The sequence below is a fragment of the Periophthalmus magnuspinnatus genome, chromosome 24, assembly GCF_009829125.3.
Source record: "Periophthalmus magnuspinnatus isolate fPerMag1 chromosome 24, fPerMag1.2.pri, whole genome shotgun sequence".
Lineage (NCBI taxonomy): Eukaryota > Metazoa > Chordata > Actinopteri > Gobiiformes > Gobiidae > Periophthalmus > Periophthalmus magnuspinnatus.
Window position 1 is genome coordinate 231022 of NC_047149.1, and position 26479 is coordinate 257500.

The 26479-nt window shown below is 44.0% G+C and overlaps 3 protein-coding genes across 3 annotated transcripts in view; 1 reads left to right on the forward strand and 2 right to left on the reverse strand.

The window, feature by feature from the left end:
* The window catches only part of smpdl3a (sphingomyelin phosphodiesterase acid like 3A), a 70830-nt gene extending 65557 nt beyond the window's left edge, over positions 1–5273 (forward strand). Inside the window, exon 10 of the mRNA XM_055232091.1 lies at positions 5253–5273. The gene's annotated coding sequence lies outside the window, so the exon portion shown is untranslated. The remainder of the gene's footprint in view (positions 1–5252) is intronic.
* Positions 1–19216, reverse strand: part of LOC117393144 (centrosomal protein of 170 kDa protein B-like) — a 48137-nt gene extending 28921 nt beyond the window's left edge. The window contains exons 1-15 of the mRNA XM_055232373.1: positions 19111–19216; positions 17238–17327; positions 16809–16887; positions 13959–14017; positions 12980–13076; positions 12843–12917; positions 12337–12777; positions 10488–10753; positions 10031–10372; positions 5692–5793; positions 5347–5415; positions 4747–4924; positions 2062–2186; positions 1151–1468; positions 318–498 (exon numbers count right to left, since the gene is read on the reverse strand). Of these exons, the coding sequence (XP_055088348.1) occupies positions 318–498; positions 1151–1468; positions 2062–2186; positions 4747–4924; positions 5347–5415; positions 5692–5793; positions 10031–10372; positions 10488–10753; positions 12337–12777; positions 12843–12917; positions 12980–13076; positions 13959–14017; positions 16809–16887; positions 17238–17327; positions 19111–19215 (2527 nt within the window). The 5' untranslated portion in view covers position 19216. The remainder of the gene's footprint in view (positions 1–317; positions 499–1150; positions 1469–2061; positions 2187–4746; positions 4925–5346; positions 5416–5691; positions 5794–10030; positions 10373–10487; positions 10754–12336; positions 12778–12842; positions 12918–12979; positions 13077–13958; positions 14018–16808; positions 16888–17237; positions 17328–19110) is intronic.
* Positions 19217–23018: 3802 nt separating this feature from the next.
* LOC117393145 (photoreceptor outer segment membrane glycoprotein 2-like) lies at positions 23019–24973 on the reverse strand. The gene is made up of 3 exons (XM_033991341.2): positions 24393–24973; positions 23839–24091; positions 23019–23358 (listed from the first exon to the last, which is right to left on the reverse strand). The coding sequence occupies exons 1-3, from the start codon at positions 24971–24973 to the stop codon at positions 23140–23142; spliced, it is 1053 nt and encodes a 350-aa protein (XP_033847232.2). The 3' UTR covers positions 23019–23139.
* Positions 24974–26479: the final 1506 nt, after the last annotated feature.

A 26479-nucleotide genomic window follows, 5' to 3' on the forward strand; every position in this document is an offset into this window, starting at 1 on the left:
CCTAGGACTAAACCAGGACTAAAGGTCTAAACCAGGAATACCTGACTGAACCAGGACTAAACCCAGTCTAAATCAGGTCTAAACCAGTCCTAAACCAGGACTAAACCAAGACTAAACCAGGAACAAACCGGGACTTAAAAGTCTAAAATAGATCTACATCAGGTCTAAACTAGGACCCAGACTAAAGTTCTAAACCAGGAATAAACCAGGACTAAACCCAGATGTAACCAGGTATAAATCGGGTCTAAACCAAGTCTAAACCATGGCTAAACCAGGGCTAAACCAGGTCTAACCCAGGACTAAACCAAGACTCTGACCTCTGTGTGTGTTGGCGGAGCGCTTTTTGGCAGCGGCGGTGCCGTGGCTCTGGACACTGGAGAGCTTTGTGGCATTCGTCTCATTGTGTGTGCTGACCACACTCGCTGTGCTCACGCTGTCCAAGTCCGAGTCCGAGTCCAGGGTCAAGGGCTGCCACAGGAAATCCGCCGAGATCAGGTCCTGTGGGGCCAAGATCGGTTATGATTCTCATCTAGACCGGCACACATCCTCCTCTAGACCGGTTATGATCCTACTCTAGGGCAGTTCTGATCCTCCTCTAGATCAGGTCAGATCCTGGCCTAGACCGGGTCAGATCCTGGTCTAAACTGTCTCAGATCTATTCGGAATCATTCTGTGGTTGCCATGGTCATGGTTGGCTGCTCTTGTGGCTGACTGGGACTCAGAGCAGTTTTCAAGCTTAAACATTTTATCTTAAACCTTTAACTTTATATTTTGGTATTATGATGAACTAATAAGTGAAGCATGTGCAGTTCAGAGGACAGAAGCTTAGGAATATTAAACTCAAACTGCCTTGACACAGATCTGATAAAGAGACACTTTTGCCCTGAGGGTTGTTCCTCCCCTCACACAGATCTGATGAAAGGACACTTTTGTTTGAGCTTTCCTGTTATTCTTGTATTTTATTGCTCAGTGTGTTTAAACTGCCCCTTGGACAATTACAGTCATATTCAATCATTGAGATCCTGGTCTAAACCAGCTCAGATCCTGGTATAAACTGGTTCAGATCCTGGTATAAACTGGCTCATATCCTGGTCTAAACTGGCTCAGATCCTGGTCTAAATTGGTTGAGACCCTGGTCTAAACCTCATACCGGGTCCAGGTCTCTCAGGGAGGGCTGGCTGGAGATGTGAGGCAGTTTCTTCCTCTGAACCTCATCGGGTCGTTCTCTGGTGAAGCTCTCCTGACGAAAGAACCCGGTTTCAGGTCTAGACTCGGGTCTGGTCTCTGATCTGGTCTCTGGTCTAAACTCAGCTCTGGTCTCATGGGTCCTCAGGTCTGGGGCAGAGGTGTTGGGTTTGATCCCGGTTTTCTTTGGCTCCTGGTGCAGTTGTCGAATCAGGACTGTTGTGGGCGGGGCCTTGGTTCGGTCTAAAAACAGGACACAGTTAAAACTGGTTCTGGTTTGATTCTGACATAGACAGTATATTTTCAATGTATAAATGTTTATATCTTGATTTAGAGGCACAATAGCTAAATAAAAACCCAAGGATCATGTGAAGTGGGTTAAAATTCTGACCTTAAAAACATTTTTAAGAGGGGCCATCTAAAAAACATTTTTAAGGTGGCCCCTCTCTCTGTAACTGCCTGATAGCAGCAGTTAGAGAGAGAGGAACCACACTTTTTACATAGAAAACCGAAGCGCGGCCATGCTCACTTCTTGTTTGGAAGATTAGGTATGTCCAGAAACATGTATATATTGTGAGATCTGGTAGACATAAAGTATTGTATTAGTCAAAGATGGAGGCTACAGAAATCTAGTGTCGCATTCACAGTTTAGGTTCAAACAGATTTATGATGAAATATGCTTTAATTTTTATGTTTATAGACTGGTTTGGTCTTTTCAACACAAAATGTAATCAGCGCCCATAACCCCCACTATGAGGCCTGCTCTGGAGTCTATCCTCTGTGGGACTGGGTACCTTGTCTGGACTCCGGTTTTGTACCAGGATCAGATCCGATGTAAAAGCATGAGGTCGGTTGGTCTGGTCTCTGATCTGGTCTCTGGTCTGGAGTCTGGTCTGGACTCTGGTTCTGGAGTTTTTGGGGGTCTTCTGATCGGCTAACATCGCTCAAACTGTCGGGATCCACGTCATCCTGAACCATCAGCCTCTGAGTCTCAGGTCTCTCTTGGTCCGGTCTCTGGTCCGGTCTCTGGTCCGGTCTCTGGTCCGGTCTCTGGTCCGGTCCCTGGTCTGGACTGAGGTCTGGTCTTTGGTCTGGTATTGTTTGGTGCACACCTACGAGAGACACTGGTCTAGATGAATAAACCCAGAGAGAACTTCAAAGACAAATACACCCAAACTGAAATTGACAAAAGCAGATATGAAATAGAAGCATAGAAGAAGGAACTCTTTGTCAGCTGTAAATCTCTGACAGGCCTGGCATGAGTCAAAAGTCCAATGAACCGAATTAATGGATGAATCTTACGCTCTAACCCCTAACCCTAACCCTTAACCTCTAACCTCTAACCCTTAACTTCTAACCTCTAAACCAGTGTTTCTAAAAATATTTTTTGAAAACAAATTAAGTATTGTCCGCAAATAATGTATTGTTGAGTGTCTGTGCTGTATAGTGATTGGCAGAGTAACCATGTAATACTCTTCCATATCAGTAGGTGGTGGCTGTGAGTCTCTCGTAGCCAAGACTTCACCAGCAGACCCAGTTCCTGTGTTGGATGTTGTGCGCATGGTAAACTTTGTAAAGTCACGACACGTGAAAAGTTGCATATTTGCATCTTTGTGTGAGGAAATGGAAGTGGAGCATAAAGCCGTGCTGTTTCATATGGAGGTCCGATGGTTGTCGCGCGGCAAGGTCTTGGCCCATGTGTATGAGTTGCAAGAGCGGTGTTTCTGACAAATGAGAGGTCTGATTATGCAAAGCTGCTTGCAAGTGATGAGTGATGTGCTGGGCTGACATACCTGGCAGATATTTTTCATCTGAATGAACTGAACACACAAATGTAAGGCCGAAATGATAAAATACACACAAGTACAGATAAAATAAATAGATTCCATTCAAAGGTGCTGCTCTAGCAGCAACATGTGGAAAGTGGCAATCTTGAAATGCAATGGCAAGATGTTAACACTGCTGCATTGTGTGAGATAATTATATTTAACATTTAAAAACTCTTGAGGAGAACATGTAATTTTATTTTTCTTCAGCCTGAATGCCTTGACTGGCATGACCCATATAGCTCAGCATCAGTTGGTGGAAAATACATGACTTTACAGGAGCAGGAGGAACTAACTGAACTGAGACAAAACCATGATTTTTGGTTGGCTACTGCCAAGGAGTTCCCCATTCTGGGGAACTCAAGCTGCTAGTTAAAGTTACAGTCCTTCCTATTTTAGACTATGGTGACATACTTTATAGATCTGCATCAAAAACTTTGCTCCATAAGCTGGATGTTCTTTATCATTCAGCCATTCGTTTTGCTACTGGTGCAGCGTTTAACACTCACCACTGTAGGCTTTACTCTGCTCAAGTGGCCATCTCTTCACATCCGCAGACAAACTCACTGGTTCACTTTCATTTACAAAGCTTTAGTGGGTATGACCCCTTCATATCTCAGGTCACTGCTAAATATCCACAGCTCCAGCCGTGCACTCCGCTCCAACAGATACATACAGCTGTCAGTACCGAAAGCTCGCACAGCCCTAGGCCAAAACTCATTTCAGTTCTCTGCAGCAAGTGACTGGAACTATCTACAGCAGGATTTAAAACTTGGTTCTTTTGTTTCGCTCTCTGTTTTTAAAAGCTTAATCTGTTTAATTTTAAAAGATCACTGCACATGTTTTTAACCACTATTCTACCCTCCCCTTTTAATGTTTTATTTTTTGATTTGTGAACTGTGTCTGTGTTTCACTGAAGCTGCCTATCCAGGTCGTCGTTGTAAATGAGAAGTTGTTCTCAATTGACTCACCTGGTTAAACATTGAATAAATAAATAAAAATAAATAAATTCTAGCAAACAAAGCTATTTTGAAATTGCTCACATTTTCCACGGCATATCTGTGTGAGGTGAGCTTTTCAAGCCTGACTGACTTAAAACAGAGAGAGACTGAGAGCTGTTGAGGAAGAGCCTCGTGTGTGTCTTTCTTCAATTCCTATCAGGACATCAGCTCTGTGCTCATCCAGACAGGCCCAGGTTTCACACTGAGTGAGTAGAAATATTTTATTTTATTATAAAATATTTTTTCTTTTTGTTTATTTGATTCTTATTGAAATCACTTTGATGAGAACGACTTTATATTGTAAATATAGGCTGCAGAATTTCATTTTTTAACATTTTCTGCTGGTGGTGCGGCGTGTAATTTTTTCAATGAAAAAATGTGCCTTGGTTCAAAAAAGGTTGAAAAACACTGCTCTAAACCCTAAGCCTTAACCCTAACCCCAGCCCTAAACTCTAACGCCAACACTTATCTCTAACCCTTAACCCTAACCCCCTAATCCTTAAACCCTAACCCCTAACTCTTAACCCTAACCCTTAACCCCCTAGCCCTTAACCTCTGACCTCCAACTCTGACCCTTAACCCCTAACCCTTAACCCTGACCTAGGCCAGACTGATGAATGAATTATTATGCCACTGTGTTTCCCCAAAGAGACAGATTAGACTGGCATCTGACATCAGGTCCAAACTAGGTCTAAATCAGGTTTAAACCTGACCTAAACAAGTTCTAAACTCACCGGGGTCTTGGGTCCTGTGAAGTCTGGGTGAGTCCAGTTTCTCGCCCGGTCTCTGAGGGAGGATTCGTCGTGTCTTGGTCTCGTTGTGGTCCAATCCAGACTGAGGACTGGACCCGGACTCATCGGCTAAACTGGCCCAGCGAGAAACCCACCGTGGCCCCTCCTCAGAACCAAGGACCTGCACAGACCAGAACCAGAATCAACACTAAACCAGGACTACACCAGGACTAAAACAGGTCTAAACTAGGACTACATAAGAACTAAACTAGGAATAAACCAGAACCAGGACTTGACAAACCCAGGTCTAAACCAGAACTACACCAGATCTTAACCAGGTCTAAACCAGGGCTACACAAGGACTAAACCAGAACCATAATAAAACCAGCTTGGAGTGTGGCCTAAACCAGAACTAAACCAGATCTAAACCAATATTAAACCAGATCTAAAGTGATACTAAACCTGATCTAAAACAGATCTAAAACAGGAGTAAACCAGATCTAAACCAGGACTAAACCAGATCTAAACCAGGACTAAGCCAGGACTAAACCAGATCTAAACCAGGACTTAACTAGATCTAAACAAGAACTAAACCAGTTGTACCTGCACAGGTGTGGAGGAGGTGATGTCACTCGTTCCACTGTACTCAAGAGAGTCCAGGACTCCAAACACCTGCAACAGATCACAGACTGGTTTAGGTCCAACTAGACCAGTTCAGATCCTCCTCTAGACCTGTTCAGAGCCTGTAGTCTGGTTAGGATCCTGGTCTAGTACTTGGTCTATAGTCTGGTTATGATCCCGGTCTGGCACTTGGTCTATCATGCTCCTGGTCTATACTCTGTTTAGAACCCTGTAGTCTGGTGATGATTCCGGTCAAGTACCTGGTCTATAATCTGGTCTCTAGTCTGGTTAGGACCTTGTAGTCCGGTTATAATCCCGGTCTGGTACCTGGTCGATCATGCTTCGTGCCCTTTCGACCTCGGGGTCTTGCTCGTTGTCAATAGTGTAGGTTCCTGCGTCGCTCACACTATCATCCTCTGGCGCCCCCTGCTACAAAAACACAGCAGTTCCATATTTGTAGTCATCCTTCATGTTTGTAATCTCATGTTTGTAATCCTTATGTTTGTAGTCTCATATTTGCAGTCCTCTTCTATCTAGTCTCATACTTGTAGTCTCATGGTTATAGTCTTCGTGTTGTAGTCCTCATTTTTGAAGTACTCAATTTCATAGTTTTCATGTTTGTAGTCTAGTGTTTGCAGTCTCATGTTTGTAGTCTCATGTTTGTAATATTGTGTTTATGCTCTTCTTGTTTATAGTTTTATGTTTGTAGTTCTCATGTTTATAGTCTTCATGGTTGTAGTCTTGTGTTTGTAGTCTCATGATTGTAGTCACATGTTTGTAGTCTCGTGTTTGTAGTTTCCTGCTTGTAGTCTTGTGTTTATAGTCTTCATGGTTGTAGTCCTCGTGTTTGTAGTCTCATGTTTGTAGTGCTCAATTATGTAGTACTCATGTTTGTAGTCTTGTGCTTATAGATCCATGTTTATAGTCTTCATGTTTACAGTCTCTTGTTTGTAGTCTTCATTTTTGTAGTCTGATGTTTATAGTCTTCATGTATGTAGACCTAATTTTTGTGGTCCTCATGTTTGTAGTCCTGCGTTTATAGTCTTCATGTTTGTAGTCACATGTTTCTAGTACTTATGTTTGTAGTCCCCATGACTGTACTCTTGTGTGTAGTCTTCATATTTGTAGTCACATCATGTTTGGAGTCTCCTCATATTTGTAGTGTCATATTTATAGTTTTCATGCTTGTAGTTTCATGTTTGTAGTTTCATGTTTGTAGTCTCGTGTTTCTAGTATTCTGATTTGTAGTCTCATGTTGGTAAGCCTCATGTTTGTAGCCTTGTGTTTATAGCCTTCATGTTTGTAGTCTCATGTTTGTAATCCTCATATTTGCAGTCCTCATGTTTGTAGTCTCGTGTTCATAGTATTCTTGTTTGTAGTCCTCATGTTTCTAGTGTTCTTGTTTGTAGCCTCGTGTTTGTAATCCACGTTTGTAGTACAGTTCTCCCTCACTGTAATGCGGTTCACCTTTCGTGGCCTCATTCTTTCGTGGATATTTTTAGTGCAATTTTGCATGCTTTTTTTTTTTACAATGTATGAACGCACATTGTGTTCTGCATCCTGATTGGCTAAGGGACTGTAGACCATTGTCAATCAATCTCCTCCCTGCCGTGTCTTCTGTACAGTACAGAATGCGTTCATCCAAATTTACATATGTTCGATCGCTAGCAGTGTGGCTCTGAAGTACTGTATGTTTGCACTCTATGCTTGCACTTGAAAAAACACTGCACCAAGGCCTTCAGTGGAAAAAGACACTACAGCGAAAAGGTGCAGGAACAAAGAGGAGCAACTGTGAAATATCACTATTAATAATTTCTCATGAGTCCAACCTCAGAGGTCGATCATTAAAATTGAATTTGTTACAATATTTCTAAAGGCTATCATTTTTGTTTACAATATAGGAAAACGTTTATATTTTTATTTCTCAAACAAATGTTTGGGCCTGAAAACAGGTCTTGATGTTTGGTTTCATTCTATAGTACTGTATGTATTTTTGAGAGTGTTTAAACAAGAGAGAAATGTGAGAAAATATTAATGCCTGTCTGAGAAAAGTGTATAAAGTGTGTGGTGAGGGGTTTTACAGCCTTAAAACATATATTAAAACTTTAAAAAATAAACCTGACTACTTCATGGACTTTGCCTATTGCGGGTTATTTTTAGAATGTAACTCCCGCAATAAACGAGGGACCACTATTCTCATGTTTCTAGTGTTCATGTTTGTAGTCTTATGTTTGTAGTCCTCATATTTGTAGTCTCGTAATTGTAGTCTCATCTTTATCATATTCAAGTTTGTAGTCCTCATATTTGTAGTCTCATGTTTGCAGTTTTGTGTTCATAGTCTTCATGTTTGCAGTCCTGTGATTATAGTCTTGTTTGTAGTCTCAGATTTTTAGTCTCATCTTTGTAGTCTTATATTTGTAGTACTCATGTTTATCGATTTCATGTTTGTAGTTTTCATGTTTATAGTCTTCACATTTGTAGTCTTGTGTTTGTAGTCCTTATCTTTGTAGTCTCATCTTTATAGTCTTCATGTTTGTAGTCTTTTTGTTTTGAAGTCTCATGTTTGTAGTCCTCATGTTTGTTGTTTCATGTTTGAAGTCATGTTTGTAGTGTCATTTTTATGATCCTCATGTTTGTAGTCTTGTATTTGTAGCCTTCATGTTCGTAGTCTTGTGTTTGTAGTCTTATGTTTGTAGTGTCTCAGGTTTGTAGTCTTCATGCTTGTAGTCTCATGTTTGTAGTCTTTATATTTGTAGTCACATGTTTGTAATTTTGTTTGTAGTCTTGTATTTATAGTCTTCACCTTTGTAGTCTCATATTTGTAGTGTCATGTTTGTAGTCTTCATGTTTGTAGTACACAGGTTTGTAGTCTTGTGGTTATAGTCTTCATGTTTGTAGTACACAGGTTTGTAGTCTTGTGGTTATAGTCTTCATGTTTGTAGTACACAGGTTTGTAGTCTTGTGGTTATAGTCTTCATGTTTGTAGTACACAGGTTTGTAGTCTTGTGGTTATAGTCTTCATGTTTGTAGTACACAGGTTTGTAGTCTTGTGGTTATAGTCTTCATGTTTGTAGTACACAGGTTTGTAGTCTTGTGGTTATAGTCTTCATGTTTGTAGTACACAGGTTTGTAGTCTTGTGGTTATAGTCTTCATGTTTGTAGTACACAGGTTTGTAGTCTTGTGGTTATAGTCTTCATGTTTGTAGTACACAGGTTTGTAGTCTTGTGGTTATAGTCTTCATGTTTGTAGTACACAGGTTTGTAGTCTTGTGATTATAGTCTTCATGTTTGTAGTACACAGGTTTGTAGTCTTGTGGTTATAGTCTTCATGTTTGTAGTACACAGGTTTGTAGTCTTGTGGTTATAGTCTTCATGTTTGTAGTACACAGGTTTGTAGTCTTGTGGTTATAGTCTTCATGTTTGTAGTACACAGGTTTGTAGTCTTGTGGTTATAGTCTTCATGTTTGTAGTACACAGGTTTGTAGTCTTGTGGTTATAGTCTTCATGTTTGTAGTACACAGGTTTGTAGTCTTGTGGTTATAGTCTTCATGTTTGTAGTACACAGGTTTGTAGTCTTGTGGTTATAGTCTTCATGTTTGTAGTACACAGGTTTGTAGTCTTGTGGTTATAGTCTTCATGTTTGTAGTACACAGGTTTGTAGTCTTGTGGTTATAGTCTTCATGTTTGTAGTACACAGGTTTGTAGTCTTGTGGTTATAGTCTTCATGTTTGTAGTACACAGGTTTGTAGTCTTGTGGTTATAGTCTTCATGTTTGTAGTACACAGGTTTGTAGTCTTGTGGTTATAGTCTTCATGTTTGTAGTACACAGGTTTGTAGTCTTGTGGTTATAGTCTTCATGTTTGTAGTACACAGGTTTGTAGTCTTGTGGTTATAGTCTTCATGTTTGTAGTACACAGGTTTGTAGTCTTGTGGTTATAGTCTTCATGTTTGTAGTACACAGGTTTGTAGTCTTGTGGTTATAGTCTTCATGTTTGTAGTACACAGGTTTGTAGTCTTGTGGTTATAGTCTTCATGTTTGTAGTACACAGGTTTGTAGTCTTGTGGTTATAGTCTTCATGTTTGTAGTACACAGGTTTGTAGTCTTGTGGTTATAGTCTTCATGTTTGTAGTACACAGGTTTGTAGTCTTGTGGTTATAGTCTTCATGTTTGTAGTACACAGGTTTGTAGTCTTGTGGTTATAGTCTTCATGTTTGTAGTACACAGGTTTGTAGTCTTGTGGTTGTAGTCTTCATGTTTGTAGTACACAGGTTTGTAGTCTTGTGGTTATAGTCTTCATGTTTGTAGTACACAGGTTTGTAGTCTTGTGGTTATAGTCTTCATGTTTGTAGTACACAGGTTTGTAGTCTTGTGGTTATAGTCTTCATGTTTGTAGTACACAGGTTTGTAGTCTTGTGGTTATAGTCTTCATGTTTGTAGTACACAGGTTTGTAGTCTTGTGGTTATAGTCTTCATGTTTGTAGTACACAGGTTTGTAGTCTTGTGGTTATAGTCTTCATGTTTGTAGTACACAGGTTTGTAGTCTTGTGGTTATAGTCTTCATGTTTGTAGTACACAGGTTTGTAGTCTTGTGGTTATAGTCTTCATGTTTGTAGTCCTACAGGCTCATGTTTAGTCGGTTTTCGTCCCGTTCAGTCCGGTCCATACCATGATGGGCGGGGCAGACTTGGGCGGGGTCAGGGGCGTGTCTCTGGTAGGTTGGACCTGGTCGGGTCTGGACTTTGTCTGGACTAGGTCAGGACTCTGGTCTTTGAGGAGGTCACTGAAGTCCGGGGCCAGTCTGGACTTTCTGCCCACGCTCCCAAAGGGCCGTACCTGGACCCCAGGCCCGACCTCTCGTGGCGGGGGCTCCGAGCGGTCCCTCTTCAGGGAACTGGACCGCGGAGACTTGGACTCCAGAGTCCCATGGACTGAGGCCGGACGGTCCGGTTTACGCCGCTCCAGGCGAGCCCTGAGAGCCGCTTGCACCTCCAACTGGGGACCTGCACTCTGGGGAGATAGAAAGGAGGGTATGGTAAGTTTAGATCATTATAAGTGTTTGGTCCTGGTTTAGTCCTGGTTTAATCCTGGTTCAGTCCTGGTTCAGTCCTGGATTAGTTCTAACCTGGGGGCTGTGGGTGAAGGACATGGACCTCTTCTTTCGTGGATTGTCTTCATCGTAAAACTCAATGATGAACGCCTGCTGAGGGGGAGGGGCCTGAGGCTGAGGGGGCAGGGGCTGGAGCGGAGAGGAAGGAGCTGGTTGAGCGGGCGGTGCTACACGAGCAGATTGGGCGTTGTCTGTGTATAGGGGCATGCCCACAGCGTTCGGGACCTCTGATTGGACAGGATCCTCTGAGTCGCTCTGAGTGCCGTCCTCATGATGGTGACCTACACAGACATATATAGACATATATATAGTTTGGCTCACAACAACAACGAGAGGCTTTAGCCTAGCCCCGCTCTGAGCCGACGATAGCTCCGCTCTAGCAGCTATCGCTGAGGATGTGATGTAGAACAGAAAATGATGACGCCATCTTGGGTTCACCTTCCACATTTTATGATACTTCCATGGTTCCTCCTAACAGAAGTTTGGAAGAACCTGCGTATGTGTATTTATACCTAGATATATACCTATGCATATTAACATGTGTTCATGGAACAGTGTGTGTGCATGTGCGAGAGTGTACGTGTGTGTGTAGGGGTGTGTGTGCATGTGTATGTGTGTAAGTGCGTGTGCGTGCATGTGCGTGTGCGTCTGTGTGTGCATTTGTGTGTGCATATGTGTATGAATATTGACATGTACAGACCTGCGTGTCGGTTTATGCGTGTGTGTGTATAACCACAGAAGTAGGAAAGACCTTCCTTGAACAGTAATGGGGCCTTAGACATCATCTATCCCCCAATGATAACTCCATCTTTAGACCAAAGCAAACAAAATAAACAAAGAGAACAACAGAGCTAGCCAGGATGCTAATAGGTGTGGAAGCAGCTATTAAGAGTTGTATGAATATGTTAAGTAGCCACTTTTGTGTTTATATCTGTGTAATCACTCAGTCGTCCAGGTCTGATCCATAGGAAAAGCCAAAGTTAAATCTGTCAACTGGACAAATCGTTGTAAGAGTGAAGTACAATGATTACAACGATTTGTCCGGTTGACAGATTTAACTTTGACTTTTCCTATGGATCAGACCTGGACAACTCAGGGATTACACAGCCATAAACACAAAAGGTCCTTCTTTCGTACACACATGATAGAGAGTTTTGTCTGTAAATAGACCCTGTGTTCTATATGTTAAGAAGGTTCAGTTAAACTTCAGCCTAAACACTTCTAGTGTTACTAGTATGTAACTCAAGTGTTATGTGCTATTTTTGTGTTATATTTTGCGCTATTCATGAATCATGTAACATGAATAATGATTATTCTAACTGATCAAAGGCTACAGCTTACAGACAGGGGGCGCTACACTGTGCACAGTCCATTGTGAGGCTGTAGCTCACAAGCAGGGAGCATTGCTCTGTGCAGTCCATTGTGAGGCTGCTGCTCACAGGCAGGGGGCACTCTTCTGTGCACAGTCCATTGTGAGGCTGCAGCTCACAAGCAGGGGGCGCGCCTCTTTCCACAGTCCATTGGACAGGGAGAGTTCTAGCAGGAACAGAGCAGAAGCGGGCAGTAGAGGGCTGGGGCTCCACTGACACAGGGTTTGGAGAGCACCATAAAACACAGGTCAACCCTGAGCGTGCTCTTCTATAACTACTGCCCCTTTGAGTTTGGGAGAGAAGCTGACTATAATCCTATTGTATAACAAATAGATACAAATGAAACCCAGTCTAAACCTGGCCTAAATTCGGTCTAAACCAGGTCTAAATCTGGCCTAAATTCGGTCTTAACCCTGTTTAAACTGGGTTATCTTGACCAGGTCTAAATCCGGTATAAACTAGATCTAAACCCGGTCAAAACCTGGTCCCAGTACCTCGGGGGGTGTGGCTCTTCACGGCATGGTCACTTTTAGTGCTATACAAGTCATCACTTTTGGGGCGGCGCCGCATCACGCTGACATCACTATGCACCAACCAATCAGCCACCTTCCTCTGCGATGACATCACTCCAGGGCCTTCCTGGTCTGGTCTAGTCCGGTCTTGAACTGGTTTTCGTAGGGTCCTTGAGAACTTCGTCACTTGGTCTTTGATTTTGATCTTTCCCGGCGTGAGATCATCAAACTCGATGGTGAAAGAGGCATGGCTCTGGACCACGGCCGGAGTTTCGGTCTGGACCAGGGACTCGGTCTGGATCAAGGACTCGGTCTGGATCAGCGACTCGGTCTTGACTAGGCTCTGGACTGGACTATCCCTTGTGGGGATTTCGAAGTACCAGGGCTTGGTTTGGTCCATGTCCTCTGGGTCCTTGTGCAGATCTGAGACACAGAGACACAGGTGAAGTGTGTTGCTCAAAAGCACAATGGCACTGTGGAGTCTGTACCTGAAGGGGGACGGTCCCTGTAGTCCTGGTCTCCCCACCATGCCGGCTGCCCGTACAAAGGAGTGGGACCCGAGTCTGAGGATCAGAGACAAGCTTTAGACCAGGATCCTGACCTGGACCAGGTTTAGATCACTGACCTGCTTTGGTGCCGGGGGTCTTGCTCCTGTCCTCAGTCTCTCTGAGGGAGGGCTCAGGGGGGCTCTGGATCTGTAGTTGACTGGTGTACTTTTCGTGCTGAAACACAGTAGAGCCCCACAGTTTGGGTCAGGGTTTAGGTTAAGCTTTCAGTTTGGGGTTGAGGGTTTAATCGACTATGAACAAAACTGGATGTGGAGCTAGGGGTAGGGTTAAGAGGTTTGTGGTTTAAGGTGTCATGGTTAGAGGATAGGGGGTTAGGGGATAGGGGTTAGGGTGGAGCCAGGGCTAGGGTTAGGGCTCCTCTCATGTCATCGCTCCATCAGCTGCCGTCAGAACCTCCTCATGTGTTTCGGTTCTGGATAACTGCACCTTTAGAACACAACTGTCCAACCCTTTTACACCGAGGGCCACATACGAAAGCATGTTGGCCCCAGACTGGGGCCACTGTAGAGTCTTCCAGATTTACAGTTTAAACAGAGCCCATTTCCTCTGAAGAGACCTGGGACTCCAAGGTCTGAGTCACATTGTGGTCACACCACTTTTGATCAGCAGGGGGCCTGAGAGCCACATGTGCACCTCCTTGAGGACACTCTCTCACATTTCACACACAGGGGGCTGTGTGACACATTACAAACACCAGGGGCACCCTCACACAGGGGGCACCCTCATACAGGTAGCACCTCACACAAGGGGCACTCTCACATGCACTCTCTCTTTCTCACACAGAGTGCTCTTACACACAGGGGGTACTCTCTCTCCCTCTCTCTCTCACAGGACACTCTTACAGACAGGGGGTACTCTCTCTATCTCTCTCAAATAGAGGGCGCTCTTACACACAGGGGGTATTCTCTCTCGCTATCTCTCTCTCACAGTAAAGTCTTTCACACATTGGGTACTCTTTCTATCTATCTCACACAGGGCACTCTTACAGGGCACTCTCTCTCACACAGGGTGCACTTACACAGAGGGGGTACTCACCTTAAGCGCCTCCTCAGGGACCTTGTGTTGACTCTTCTCGAGGACATAGACATGAGGATGTGAGCACACTCAGGAAACAAATTATTATTATTATTATTAATAAGCAATAATAATAGTATTATCATTAAAGCCCAGGCACAAATGTGTAGGGAGTGCAAGACAGCCACTCATCCGACTTGCACTCGTGTGAGAGCCCTATTGTATTTGTACAATTTTGAGAAAAATTGTAAAAGTTAAGCAATAAACAATAATGTATAGAGAAGTCGTATCGAAAAATAGAGTTCAGTTAGATCTTGAGCTCTTTTGAGTGAAGACCCAGGGAAAAAATAATGAAAGAAGGCTCAATAGTGCCACCTCAAAGATCGATTTGCACCAATGGGAGCCTAACCCAGAAAAATGTCATTGTAGACAAAAGAAACTTAGCATCAAAAATAGGTCAGTCAGGACATGTCAAATTTATATCATGGCCCCGCCCTAAACCTTACACGAAGTCGGCCATATTGGATCAAACCCGGGATCGACAAATTCACTCATCATAACCTTTTGACATCTCCAACAGCTTTCATCAAAAAACATTTCAAACTTGGCCAAAACACACAAAACGGGCAAAATGTGCAATAAAAGGTTATCAATTAACTTTTAAATAAAATGTTGGGTGTTGTCATGGTAATTTTTCAACAAAATGTATATTTTTGGAAAAAAAAAAAAAAAAATCCATCTTCTATAATGTACTTGGATTTGAATGAACCCAATGAAGGGTGTGTGCACGGGTGTGAGCTGGACGTAATAACATGCAAATTAGGGCTCTCTCATTTGGGATGCCTCTATACCGCCCCCTTCAAACATTATTTTAAAAAATTGATTAAAAAAAAATCTTTTTGTCATGGACATGTGAAAGAATTTACAGAGAGGCTCATCATAAGTGGGAACAATGTGACAAAGTCCCATCATTCTAACTTTTAGGCATAAAAAATTGAAGGAGAAAAAAAAAAGAAAAAAAATCAGACCTCTTATTTTGACCGAAGACTCCGAGAAAAGATAGTGAAAGACAACTCAGCAGTGCTACCTCAAACTTTGAGGATGGATGGATGGATGAAACTCAGACTATATGTCATAAAATGTGGGTGTGGCCAATCTACTAAAAAAATCTATTTTTGGAAGAATTACATTGTGTGTAACTCACACATGTCATGTTGTATTCCCCAGCATTAATATACATTTTGTGCAAAATGATAATCTCAACAAAATGATATACAATTTACGTAGCTGACATATTACATTGCTCCACAGCGCCATAAAAAAATGTACATAAAAAAATTAGTTTGTCACAACCGGCTTGCCAAACTAAACAAAAAAGCCAATAAGGACATACCTCTATCTGCAACACATTTCTTATGTCACCAGGGTAACACAAGAAATGTGTTCAAAGTACTGGACTTGGTTGTAGACTAAATAGATACTCTACAATAATCCAACTATGGCCTAAAATTCAAATTTCCAAACAAAATGCGTAATCATAAAGCACAATTAAAAAAGATGAAAAATGTCTCCATGGCGCCCCCTTAAAAAGTCAAAATACTAATAAAAATTATGCCAATGGAAAAAGAGTCAAAACCTTTTTAAACATAGAAAGACGAAACTTGAAATGAAAATAGGCCATGTCAAGACAAATAAAAAACTCTATTATGACCCGATTGTAAACACAAGAGGAAGTCGGTCATAGTGGGCAGAACCCCATTTTTGAAAAATTATACTTCGCTTATTTTTCATAGCTCCATCTTGTAATTTCTTTCAAGAGGGCTTGAAAATTGGTAAAACTAACCCAACCCATGTTTAATTAAATATTACTCATTTTTGATTAATTCAAAAATGTGGGTGTGGCTAATCGGCAGTGGGATTTTTGAAAAGCATACAAACGTGCGTATTTCTCACAGGTGAATTTGAATTGAGTCGGATCCATGAAACATTTGTGCACATGAGAAACTGAACGCAATGTACTGCTATGATATAAAACTGCTCTACAGTGCCCCCTTGAAAATATAAATGGGGTCATAAAATTTGGTTTGTCTAAGACAGTTGAAATTTGACCAGGTCTTGCCATACTGAACAAAAAAGCCAAGGAGGACAAACCTCTATTTCCAACCGTGCAGGCATGACAATGTCAGAATTGGTCTCATTGGATTGAATGGAGTAATAATATTCAGACGCTGTTGATGAAAACGTGAACGAGAGGCTTTTATCACCGAGTGTGGCCTCCAAAATCAAAATACATTACGGCAATGACAGACCTTTTTCATCGTAGAAGAATGAAATCTGGTACAAGCATAGCTCATGTCAAGACATACTTCACTATTACATATATGATTAAATAATTGATACTTTGCAGCTGATGTCATCCACATTCTCTGGTGTGATGCAAACTGGAGGCACTGCTCTCTCTGAAGCTCTGTTAGGCTTTGTTTTATCACAATCTGACCATAAAGAACTGACTCCAACAGGTGATCTGATTTATGCTGTTAAACAAGTCCCTCCCAAACAACATTACAGTCACAAGCTAGTTAGCATTAGCCAAACTTCTAAACAGGACCATGAATGCTCAGATTGATCACAGGCTCCTGAAATTGTGCTCTTCAATACAGTTTAGATTTTTTCAAGAGTTTCAGACTATTTTAAAACTTTTTCAGGAGTGTTTGCTAATGTGTGCATTTTTTCTCCACAGTAACTGCTGAACATTCAACCACATAAATATGGAACCCCAGCATGACATGACTCCAGAGTATCAGTATACATATATAACTGATAACCTGTGCATTTCCACAGGAGTGGAAAAATTTAACGTCTGAAGGATATCGTAGCCAAAGCGGATGATGTCGTTAAGCTTCAGACTGATGTACGTCTGGTCCGGAATCCTCAAGTCATTCACAAATGTCTGAGGAAGAACCAGAGTTAGACCAGGATTGCACCAAGACTGAACCAGGACTGAACCAGGACTAAACCAAGACTAAACCAGGACTAAACCAAGACTAAACTGAGACTAAACTAGGAACTGAACCAGGACTGAGCCAGGACTAAACCAGGACTGAACCAGGACTAAACCAGGACTCATCTAGGACTGAACCAGGACTGAACCAAGACTGAACCAGGACTAAACCAGGAGTAAACCAGAACTAAAACAGGACTGAACCAGGATTGAGCAGGACTAAACCAGGACTGAACCAGGACTGAACTAGGAGTAAACCAGGACTAAAACAGGATTGAACCAGATTTGATCAGACTGACCCCGTTGAGGCTGCCCAGGTCCTTGACCAGGTGCTGGTCTGTTGTTTGGTTGTAGTTGATGACGGCGTGTTGCTTGTCCACACTACGAGACTGACACAAAACAAACATGTTAAACACTTTAAAGTGGTGATGTATGAAACATGTCAGGGGGTCGGGTCAAGGGGTCAGAGACGGAGTCAGGGCGGGGTCAGTGTCAGGGGTGGGGAGAACGGTACATCCTCACCTGAAGATGAAGTGAAAGGTGAGATGTGTAGTGAGAAGTGTGAGGTGGAGTGAATAAGTAGAGTGAGAGATGGAGTGAGAAGTGAGAGGTGGAGTGAGAGACGGAGTGAGGAATGAGAAGTGAGAGGCGGAGTGAGAGGTGGAGTGATAGGCATAGTGAAAAATGAGAGGTGGAATGAAAAGTACAGAGAGAGGTGGCGTGAGAGGCAGAGTGAGAGGTGAGAAGTGGAGTGGAATGAGAGGCAGAGTGAGAGATGGAATGAGAGATGAGTGAGAGGTGGACTGTGAGGTGGAGTGAGAGACAGAGTGAGAAGTGGAGTGAGAAATGAGAGATAGAGTGAGAGGCAGAGTGAGAGGTGTAATGAGAGGTGGAGTGAGGCAGAGTGAGAGATGGACTGAGAGGCAGAGTGAGAGGTAGAGTGAGAGGTGAAGTGAGGGATGGAATGAGAGGCAGAGTGAGAAGTGGAGTGAAAAATTAGAGGTGGAATGAGAGGTGGAGTGAGAGGCAGAGTGAGAGGTGAGAAGTGGAGTGGATTGAAAGGAGAGAAGTAAGAGGAAAAGTGAGAGGTGGAATGAGAGTAGTGGAGAGAGAGGTGGAGTGAGAGGCAGAGTGAGGAATGAGTGGTGAGTGAGAGGTGGCGTGAGAGGCAGAGTGAGAAGTGGAGTGACAGGGGAGAGGGGAGGGAGAGGTGGAGTGGGAGGCGGAGTGAGAGGTGGAGTGAGAGGTGGAGTGAAGAATGAAAGGTGGAGTGACAGGTGGAGTGAGAGGCAGAGTGAGAGATGGAGTGAAGTATGAGAGGTGAAGTGAGGGGTGGAGTGAGAGGCAGCGTGAGAAGTGGAGTGAGAGGGGAGGGAGAGGTGGAGTGGGAGGTGAAAAGCAGAGTGAAAAATTAGAAGTGGAATGAGAGGTGGAGTGACAGGTGGAGTGAGAGGCAGAGTGAGAGGTGAGAAGTGGAGTGGATTTAGTGGAAAGAAGTAAAGGCAAAGTGAGAGGTGGAATGAGAGGAGTGGAGAGAGAGGTGGAGTGAGAGGTGGTGTGAGAGGCAGAGTGAGAGGTAGAGTGGAGTGAGAGGTGGACTGAGAGGCGGAGTGAGGTATGAGAGGTGAAGTGAGGGGTGGAGTGAGAGGCGGCATGAGAAGTGGAGTGAGAGGGGAGGGAGAGGTGGAGTGGGAGGTGAAGTGAGGGTGGAGTGAGAAGTAGAGTGAGAGGTGGAGTGAGAAACAGAGTGAGAAGTGGAGTGAGAAATGAGAGGTGAAGTGGGGGTGGAGTGACAGGTGGAGTGAGAGCCAGTGAGAGATGAGAAGTGGAGAGGATTGAGAGGAGAGAAGTAAAAGGTAAATGAGAGGTGGAATGAGAGGAGTGGAGAGAGGTGGAGTGAGAGATGTGGTGAGAGACAGAGTGAGAGGTAGAGTGGAGTGAGAGGTGGACTGAGAGGAGGAGTGAGAAATGAGAGGTGAAGTGAGGGTGGAGTGACAGGTGGAGTGAGAGCCAGAGTGAGAGATGAGAAGTGGAGTGAATTAAGAGGCAGAATGAGATTTAAGAGGCAGAGTGAGAGGAGGAATGAGAGGTGGAGTGGAGTGGCAGGCGGAGTGAGAGGTGGAGTGAGTGGTGGAGTTAAAGGCAGGGCTACGGGGTGCATAGCACCCTCACCTGTAGCATGAGCTCACAGTCTTCTCTTCCAACAAAGATCATTTCTCGTGGGAGACGATGCCGAGTCCCAGAGGCACTGACCAGAAACCAGGAAGTGACACTCATGTCTGTGGTAACCCCAGGGCATGCTGGAAGACGAAGTACAGAGAGGCCATTACCATCCTGCTGGGTGCCCTCCTACCCTCTCTATACCTGTCTGTCAGATATTCTCCTGCCCTCCTGTATCCCTGTGCGTCAGATACCCTCCCAGATGTTATGGTGTGGTTGGAGGTTTACAACCAGGACTGAACCAGGACAAAGCCAGGACTAAACCAGACCTGAACCAGGACTTAACCAGAATGAAACCAGAACTGACACAGGACTAAACAAGGGCTAAACCAGAACTGCACCAGTACTAAACTGGTAGTACTATATATATATATATATATATATATATATATATATATATATATATATATATATATATATATATATATATATATATACACACACACCTGCATGCATATACATATGTATGCACATAGACACATTTAAATTAAATTCAAATGCAGCAAAAGGTCAAGGACAATAATTTAGATGTACAGTATTACTGTGAGTACCATGAAGCATTTTCAAATTGTAACAGAAAGAAAAACATACCAACAATGGTAAGGAAACAATACGCATAAGGTGGAATCGCTGAAAGTGCAGTATGACTTTATATTTAAACTGGCCTCTCTCTGTATACAGACCACAGCATGTCTTTATATAAAAATTTTAATGTATAAATACTTTGGCATTACTTTTGTTTTAAATGCAGGGCATTCCACAGTTTCACCCCACATACAGTTACATGAAAACTTTTGCGAGTGGTTCAATCATGAGGTAGAATAAAATTTCCATAGCCTCTCCAATTTCTCAAAGTTCTCTCTTCAAGAGCAAAACATTTTTGTACGTTACTTGGTAATAACTTATTGAAGGCTTTGAATAATATAATTACAGTATAATATTTTAATAGTTTGGACTGGATGAAAACATTGTGAGTGTGATCTAGAAAACCAACATTGTGAATGATCCGCACTGCTCATTTTTGCAATAAGAATAATTGGTTAATTGAGCATTGGTAATTGTTTCCCCATATTTCAACACAACACGTGAAATAAGGGAGCCGTATAGTGTACGGAGTGCATCGTGGTCAAGATAATGTTTTGCTTTATTTATAATTGAGATACTCTTGGCGATTTTAGTTTTCATATGCTGGATGTGGGCTTTCCATGATAATTTGCTGTCCGTAATTACTCCTAGGAATTTATTCTCAGATACTTTTTCAATTTGTACACCCTCAATATTTATTTGCAATTCTGGGTAGGTTTTATGGCCACCAAAGGTCATTACTTTGGTTTTACTTAGATTAAATGACAGTTTATTTGTATCCGTCCATTGTTTTATTTTATTTAATTCCATGTTCACAGTGTATACAGGCTCATTATACTCTAAACTACTATAAAAAATGTTAGTATCATCAGCAAAGAGGATTAGTGTTAATGAATGTGACACATTATATATATTATTTATATAAACATTGAAAAGTAAGGGTCCCAACACTGACCCCTGGGGAACACCACAAGCAATGCCAAGGTATTCAGATGAGTATTCTCCCATTTTAAAATACTGGGCTTGTCCTGTTAGGTAATCTCTTAGCCAGTCCCCAGGTACTCCTCTGATACCATATCTTTCAAGTTTATTTAGCAGGATTGAATGATTAATTGTATCGAATGCTTTTTTCAACTCAATAAAGATACCAACAGCATGCTTCTTTTGATCCAGTGTATTGGTGATTTCTTCTACTGCTTCAATTATTGGTTGTTTTTGTTCTGAAGCCATATTGACTTTCATTTATTATTTGACAACAAAATTTTCTAGCTGAGATTAGAGTATTTTTTTTCTAAAATTTTGGAGAACTGAGGCAACAGTGAAACTGGCCTATAATTTGTGAAACAGTGTTTATTTCCATTTTTGAATAATGGTATAATTTTTCCAATGTTCATTTTGTTTGGGAAACAGCCGGACTGAAAAGATAAATTACATATATTGGTGAGAGGTTTTAAAATGTTACCTATGACTTTTTAACTAGTAGCGAACCATGACTAAACCAGGTTTGAACCAGAACAGAACCAGGACTAAACCAGGACTAAACCAGGACTGAACTTGGACTGAACTAGGACTGAACCAGGACTAAACCAGGACTAAACCAGGACTAAACCAGGACTAAACCAGGACTAAACCAGGACTAACTCAGGTTGAAACCAGGTCTAAACCAGTATTAAACCAAGACAAACCCAGGTCTAAACCAGAATTAAACCAGGACTGAACCAGGACTAAATAAGACTAACCCAGGTCTAAACCAGAATTAAACCAGGACTGAACCAGGACTAAGACAGGACTAAATGAGGACTGAACCAGGACTGAATCAGGGTCTCAACCAGGACTAAACCAGGACTGAACAGGACTAAACCAGGACTGAACCAGGACTAACTCAGGTTGAAACCAGGACCAAACCAGTATTAAACCAAGACAAACCCAGGTCTACACCAGGACTGAACCAGGACTAAACCAGGACTAAATGAGGACTGAAACTGGACTGAACTAGGACTGAACCAGGAATAAACCAGGAATAAACCAGGACTGAACCAGGATTGAACCAGAACTGAACCAGGACTAAACCAGGACTAAAACAGGACTGAACCAGGACTAAACCAGGACTGAACCAGGGCTAACTCAGGTTGAAGCCATGACCAAACCAGTATTAAACCAAGACAAACCCAGGTCTAAACCAGGACTAAACCAGGACTGAACCAGGACTAAACCAGGACTAAACTAGAACTGAACCAAGACAAACCCAGGTCTAAACCAGAATTAAACCAGGACTGAACCAGGACTAACCAGGTTCTACAGATGATCCACAGGCTGCGGCTGTCACGTGACCTGAAGCAAACCTGTTCACGCATGACGTCACAACTTTCATCCTCGGTGACGTCACTGAACTGGACCACGCCCGGACCGTCTCCATCCTCAGCATTAAAACCCCACCAGGACTAAACGTGGACCAAGACTGAACCAGGACGAAACCAGGATTAGCTAGGACTAAACCTGGACTGCACCTTCCCTCCCCCGCTGTCCCTTGCCCGTTTCCTGCTGTACCTCCGCCGGATGCTTCCGCTGTTCTGCCGAACTCCTCCGCTGTCTGCAGCCCGGGGAGCAAGGCGAGGCGGACAGCGTGTTAAGAACGAGTCGCTGTCAGAGACCAGTGGTCCGGGGCTAGAACCAGGCTGCGTCCGCGGCTGTGGCCAGAGGCAGAGCGCTGCAGGGTGGAGACGGAGCCTCGAAGCTCCACTGGAAATGAGGATGAAGAAAAGGATGCTGTTATGGCATCCTCTGCGCGTGCCGCCACCAGTGCGTCACCTGCTGCTTGCGCGCGTCACCTGCTGCGTGCGCGCGTCACCGCGTACCGGAAACAGCACGGTAAGGTTTCAAAATAAAAGCGTTGTGTCTGAAAAATAAGAGTTTTTGAAACTCTGTTTCTCTGTAGATGATCTATAATAAAATATAACATTAATATGAAATTATGAAGAGACTGCAATACAATGAAATTCACAACAAAACAGTTTATTTGGGCCAAACACAGAAAACACAGATACACATATACAGACACACAATACAAATTAACAGTCTGGACTCAACTCAAGGACCAGTCTGGTTTGAAACAGTGCTGGTCCAGTCTTTGTCCAATCCTGGTCTTGGTCCAGTCCTTTGGACCCAGTCCCGGTCTTGGTTCAGTGCTGATTCAGTCCTGGTCCAGTCCTAGTCTTGGTCCAGTCCTGGTCCAGTCCAAGTCCTGGTTCAGTCCTGGTCCCAGTCCAATCCGGGTCCTGGTCCAGCTCTGGTCCATTTCTGGTCCTGGTCCAGTCCTGGTCTAGGTTGAGTCCAGCTGAAGCACCAGGTCTGAGTTCTTTTGTGTTTCCTGCAGACAGACTCCATCCCTCTCTGGTCTCATTGGTCGGTCGGGTGCGCTCCGGAGCCTGTGATTGGCCGGTCGATGTTGGGGTCGTCATTGCCATGGTAACACTTCCCTAAACTCTTGATGACACGGAGGGTCTCACAGAGACTACTCTCCAGGATCCAGGCCTCACTGTCGGACTCCGGGTCTCCAATAAGGACCAGGCTCTCCATTGATGTCTGGAGGTACCTCACGCCCAGCACCACCAGCATCTGAAGGACAAGATTTCTACCAGTTTAACCAGGATCTCAACTGGATTATCCAGGATCTCGACTGGTTTAACCAGGATCTCAACCGGATTAAGTAGGATCTTGACCTGTTAAACCAGGATCTCGACCAGATTAACCAGGATCTTGACTGGTTTAAGCAGGATCTTGACCGAATTGACCATGATCTTGACCGGTTAAACCAGGTTATTGACCGGATTGACCAGGATCTTGACCGGTTAAACCAGGTTCTTGACCGGATTGACCAGGATCTCGACTGGTTAAACCAGGATCTCAATCAGATTAACCAAGTGCTCAACTAGTTTAACCACAATGTCAACCAGACTGACAGACTGACCAGACAGACAGAGAAGGGGTCTGAACAAAGGGAGTCTAATTAGGTTTAGAGGAAGATTATAACCGGTCTACAAGGGGATCATAACCGGTCTATAGGATGGTCGTAACCGGTCTTGCCCAGGGTCTCACCTCAAAGCCCCAGACTCCGAGCGCAGTCAGGCTGATCAGGTTCAAAATGGACGAATAGTGTTGTCCCAGGGCCTCTCTGCAGCCCTTCCCCCACAGCCCCAGCGAGCGAGACGATTGGACGAGGGACAGAAAGTGAGGGGCAGGGCGAGAGCTCAGGTGTGTCTGTGGACAGGGCCAAGGGGAGGCAGGGTCACAGCAGCTGAATGGAACCGAGTCCGACAAATAAAGTCCAGCCACGTTGGACCTAAAACGACTGAGAGAGAGAAACCTGGTTTAGTCCTGGTTTAGACTTGGTTCAGTCCTGATTTACACCTGGTTTAATCCTTGTTTTGTCCTGGTTCAGTCCTGGTGTAGTCTTGGTTTTGGTTTAGATGCAGTCTAATTCTCATTTAGTCCTGGTTAAGTCTTGATTTAGTCATGGTTTAGGCCTGGTTTAGGCTCGTTACAAGTCCTGATTTAGTACTGATTTAGTGCTGGTCTAGTCCTGGTTTAGACTTGGTTTAGAAATGGGTTAGAACTGGTTTAGTCTTGATTCAGTCCTGGTTTAGACTCACTCTTGGACTCGGGGGTCAGTCCGGTCTAGGTACTGGTCTGAGACCCACTGGACCCTAAACCAGTCCTGGTACCGGTCTTTCCCGCAGCAGCTCATCTGGATCTGGACCAGGTCCAGTTGGGTCTTAAGTTCCAGGTTCCGGTCTGAGTCTTTATAACGTCTCATGGCAGAGCTAAGTCCTGCCTCCAGCGCGGCGTCCAATCGGCCGCTGGCGTTGAGGCCAAGGGAGAGGGCCGCAGCCAATAGCACGCCAGTGGTGAGCAGCAGGGACACGCCCATGTACGGTGCCAGGACCAGCTTCCAGCGCAGAAACCGGTTGAGATCCGAGCAGTCCAGGCAGAGTCGGGCCCCGGTCAGGTTTAAGGCACAGGCCCCGAGTCCGGTCCAGACCAGGACCACTGGGACCGACCACAGGATGTCCTCTGACATCACTTCCTCCCAACGCCGCAGCTCCGCCCACAGGTACACTCCCACACTTACCAGCACCGCACCTGTCACCACGGAGACCCAGTTCAGAACCACCAAGACCCGGGCCAGGACCTGGCGGTCCGAGCAGCTCAAAACCACACGCCCCACGGCCATCAGAGTCCAGACCAGGGCTACAACTAAAACCATCCAGCCCTTCAGGGTCCAGTGACCAGATCAGAGCTAAGACCTGGTCTACAACCAGACCAAAGTTTCAATAGTCTTCAGACCATTTTCATATCTAAAAAAACGAAAACCAGGTCTGACCCTTTTGGTCTTGGATTGGTCACAACAAGGTCCTGAAAAGTCCTAGACTCTGGACCAGGGTCTGCTTCAGCCATTCTGGGATTTCATGAGACCTGGTCCTGGTTTGGACTCAGATCTGGTTTTCTGGTCTCTGGTCTGGTCCTGGTCTGGTCCTGGTCTGATCCTGGTCTGGTCCTGGTCTGGTCCTGGTCTGGTCCTGGTGTCTGGTCCTGGTGTCTGGTCCTGGCCTGGTTCTGATCTAGTCCTGGTCTGATCCTGGTCGGACTGCGTTTCCCAGAGTGCACTGCAGCTCAGCCCTGGTTGGATCCAACACGGCTGCCTAGATAAACAATGTCTGAAAAAAGACACAAAACAAGACCTGGTTCAGTCCTGGCTCAGTGCTGGTTTAGTCCAGGTTTAGACCTGGTTTACAAAGAGACTACTACTGCTACTACCACTACTACCACTACTACTACTAGCACTTCTATTACTATTATTACTACTACTACTACTACGACACAGATTAGAATTGACCTTGGTTTGGAATCCTCCAGAAACTGCACGGTCTAAGACCGGTTTACATCCTGCTTGAGTCCTCCATAGACAGAAGCCTGGATCAATCCTGTTTTAGACCTGTTTTAGTCCAGGTTTAGACTTGTTATAGTCCTGGTTTTGACCTATTTTAGTCCTGGTTGTTCAAGGACCAGAGCAGAATGGCGGTGTTAGGTAATCCTCTTAAACTAATCACTACTGCATCACTGATCCTGAACCTGGACTCGACCAGGACTGGACCAGGACTTGATCAGGACCAGACCAGCACTGGACCAAATCAGATGTCCTCCCATCCTCCTGTATCCTTCTGTCACAACACAAAAGACAAGGACTTCTGGAGCACCACCTGATAACATCACCAGGTGTAACAGAGTGTAGTGAGCTGCGCAGAGGGAGGATTACTGTAACATGTGTGAATGAAACAAAACACAACTCCAGAGTTAAAGCCCCACGGGGCATCAGGATTAAAGTCCCACTGCGGATATTAGAATGCCACAGCGAAGAGGAGTTTTGCAGTGTTTTGTGTTCACCACCAGAGCACGCCCTTGCACTACAAACAGAACCAGAGCCACAAGGAGGAATCTGAGGAAGGCCTCCCGAAGTCCGGTCAAAGTCCAGATCTGTTCCTAGTCCAGGTCTGGTTCTAGTCCAGGTTTGTGAGAGATTTAAGACAGGACTCAAACAGAACTGAGGCTAAATTCAGGACTAAACAGCAGGACTAAACCAGGACTCAACCAGAACTAAGTCAAAACTTAACCAGGACTAAGACAGAACTAAAGCAGGACTAAACCAGGACTGAACCAGGAATAAACTAGGACTAAGCCA

Bases quoted from the DNA above. Each gene is read 5' to 3' on its own strand.
- LOC117393145 (XM_033991341.2), bottom strand. From the start codon at position 24,973: ATGGCCGTGGGGCGTGTGGTTTTGAGCTGCTCGGACCGCCAGGTCCTG. The intron at 24,092-24,392 runs GTGAGTCTAAAC...TCTCTCTCTCAG, and splicing joins ACTGACCCCCGAGTCCAAGA to TCGTTTTAGGTCCAACGTGG. The intron at 23,359-23,838 runs GTGAGACCCTGG...CTTGTCCTTCAG, and splicing joins TCGGAGTCTGGGGCTTTGAG to ATGCTGGTGGTGCTGGGCGT.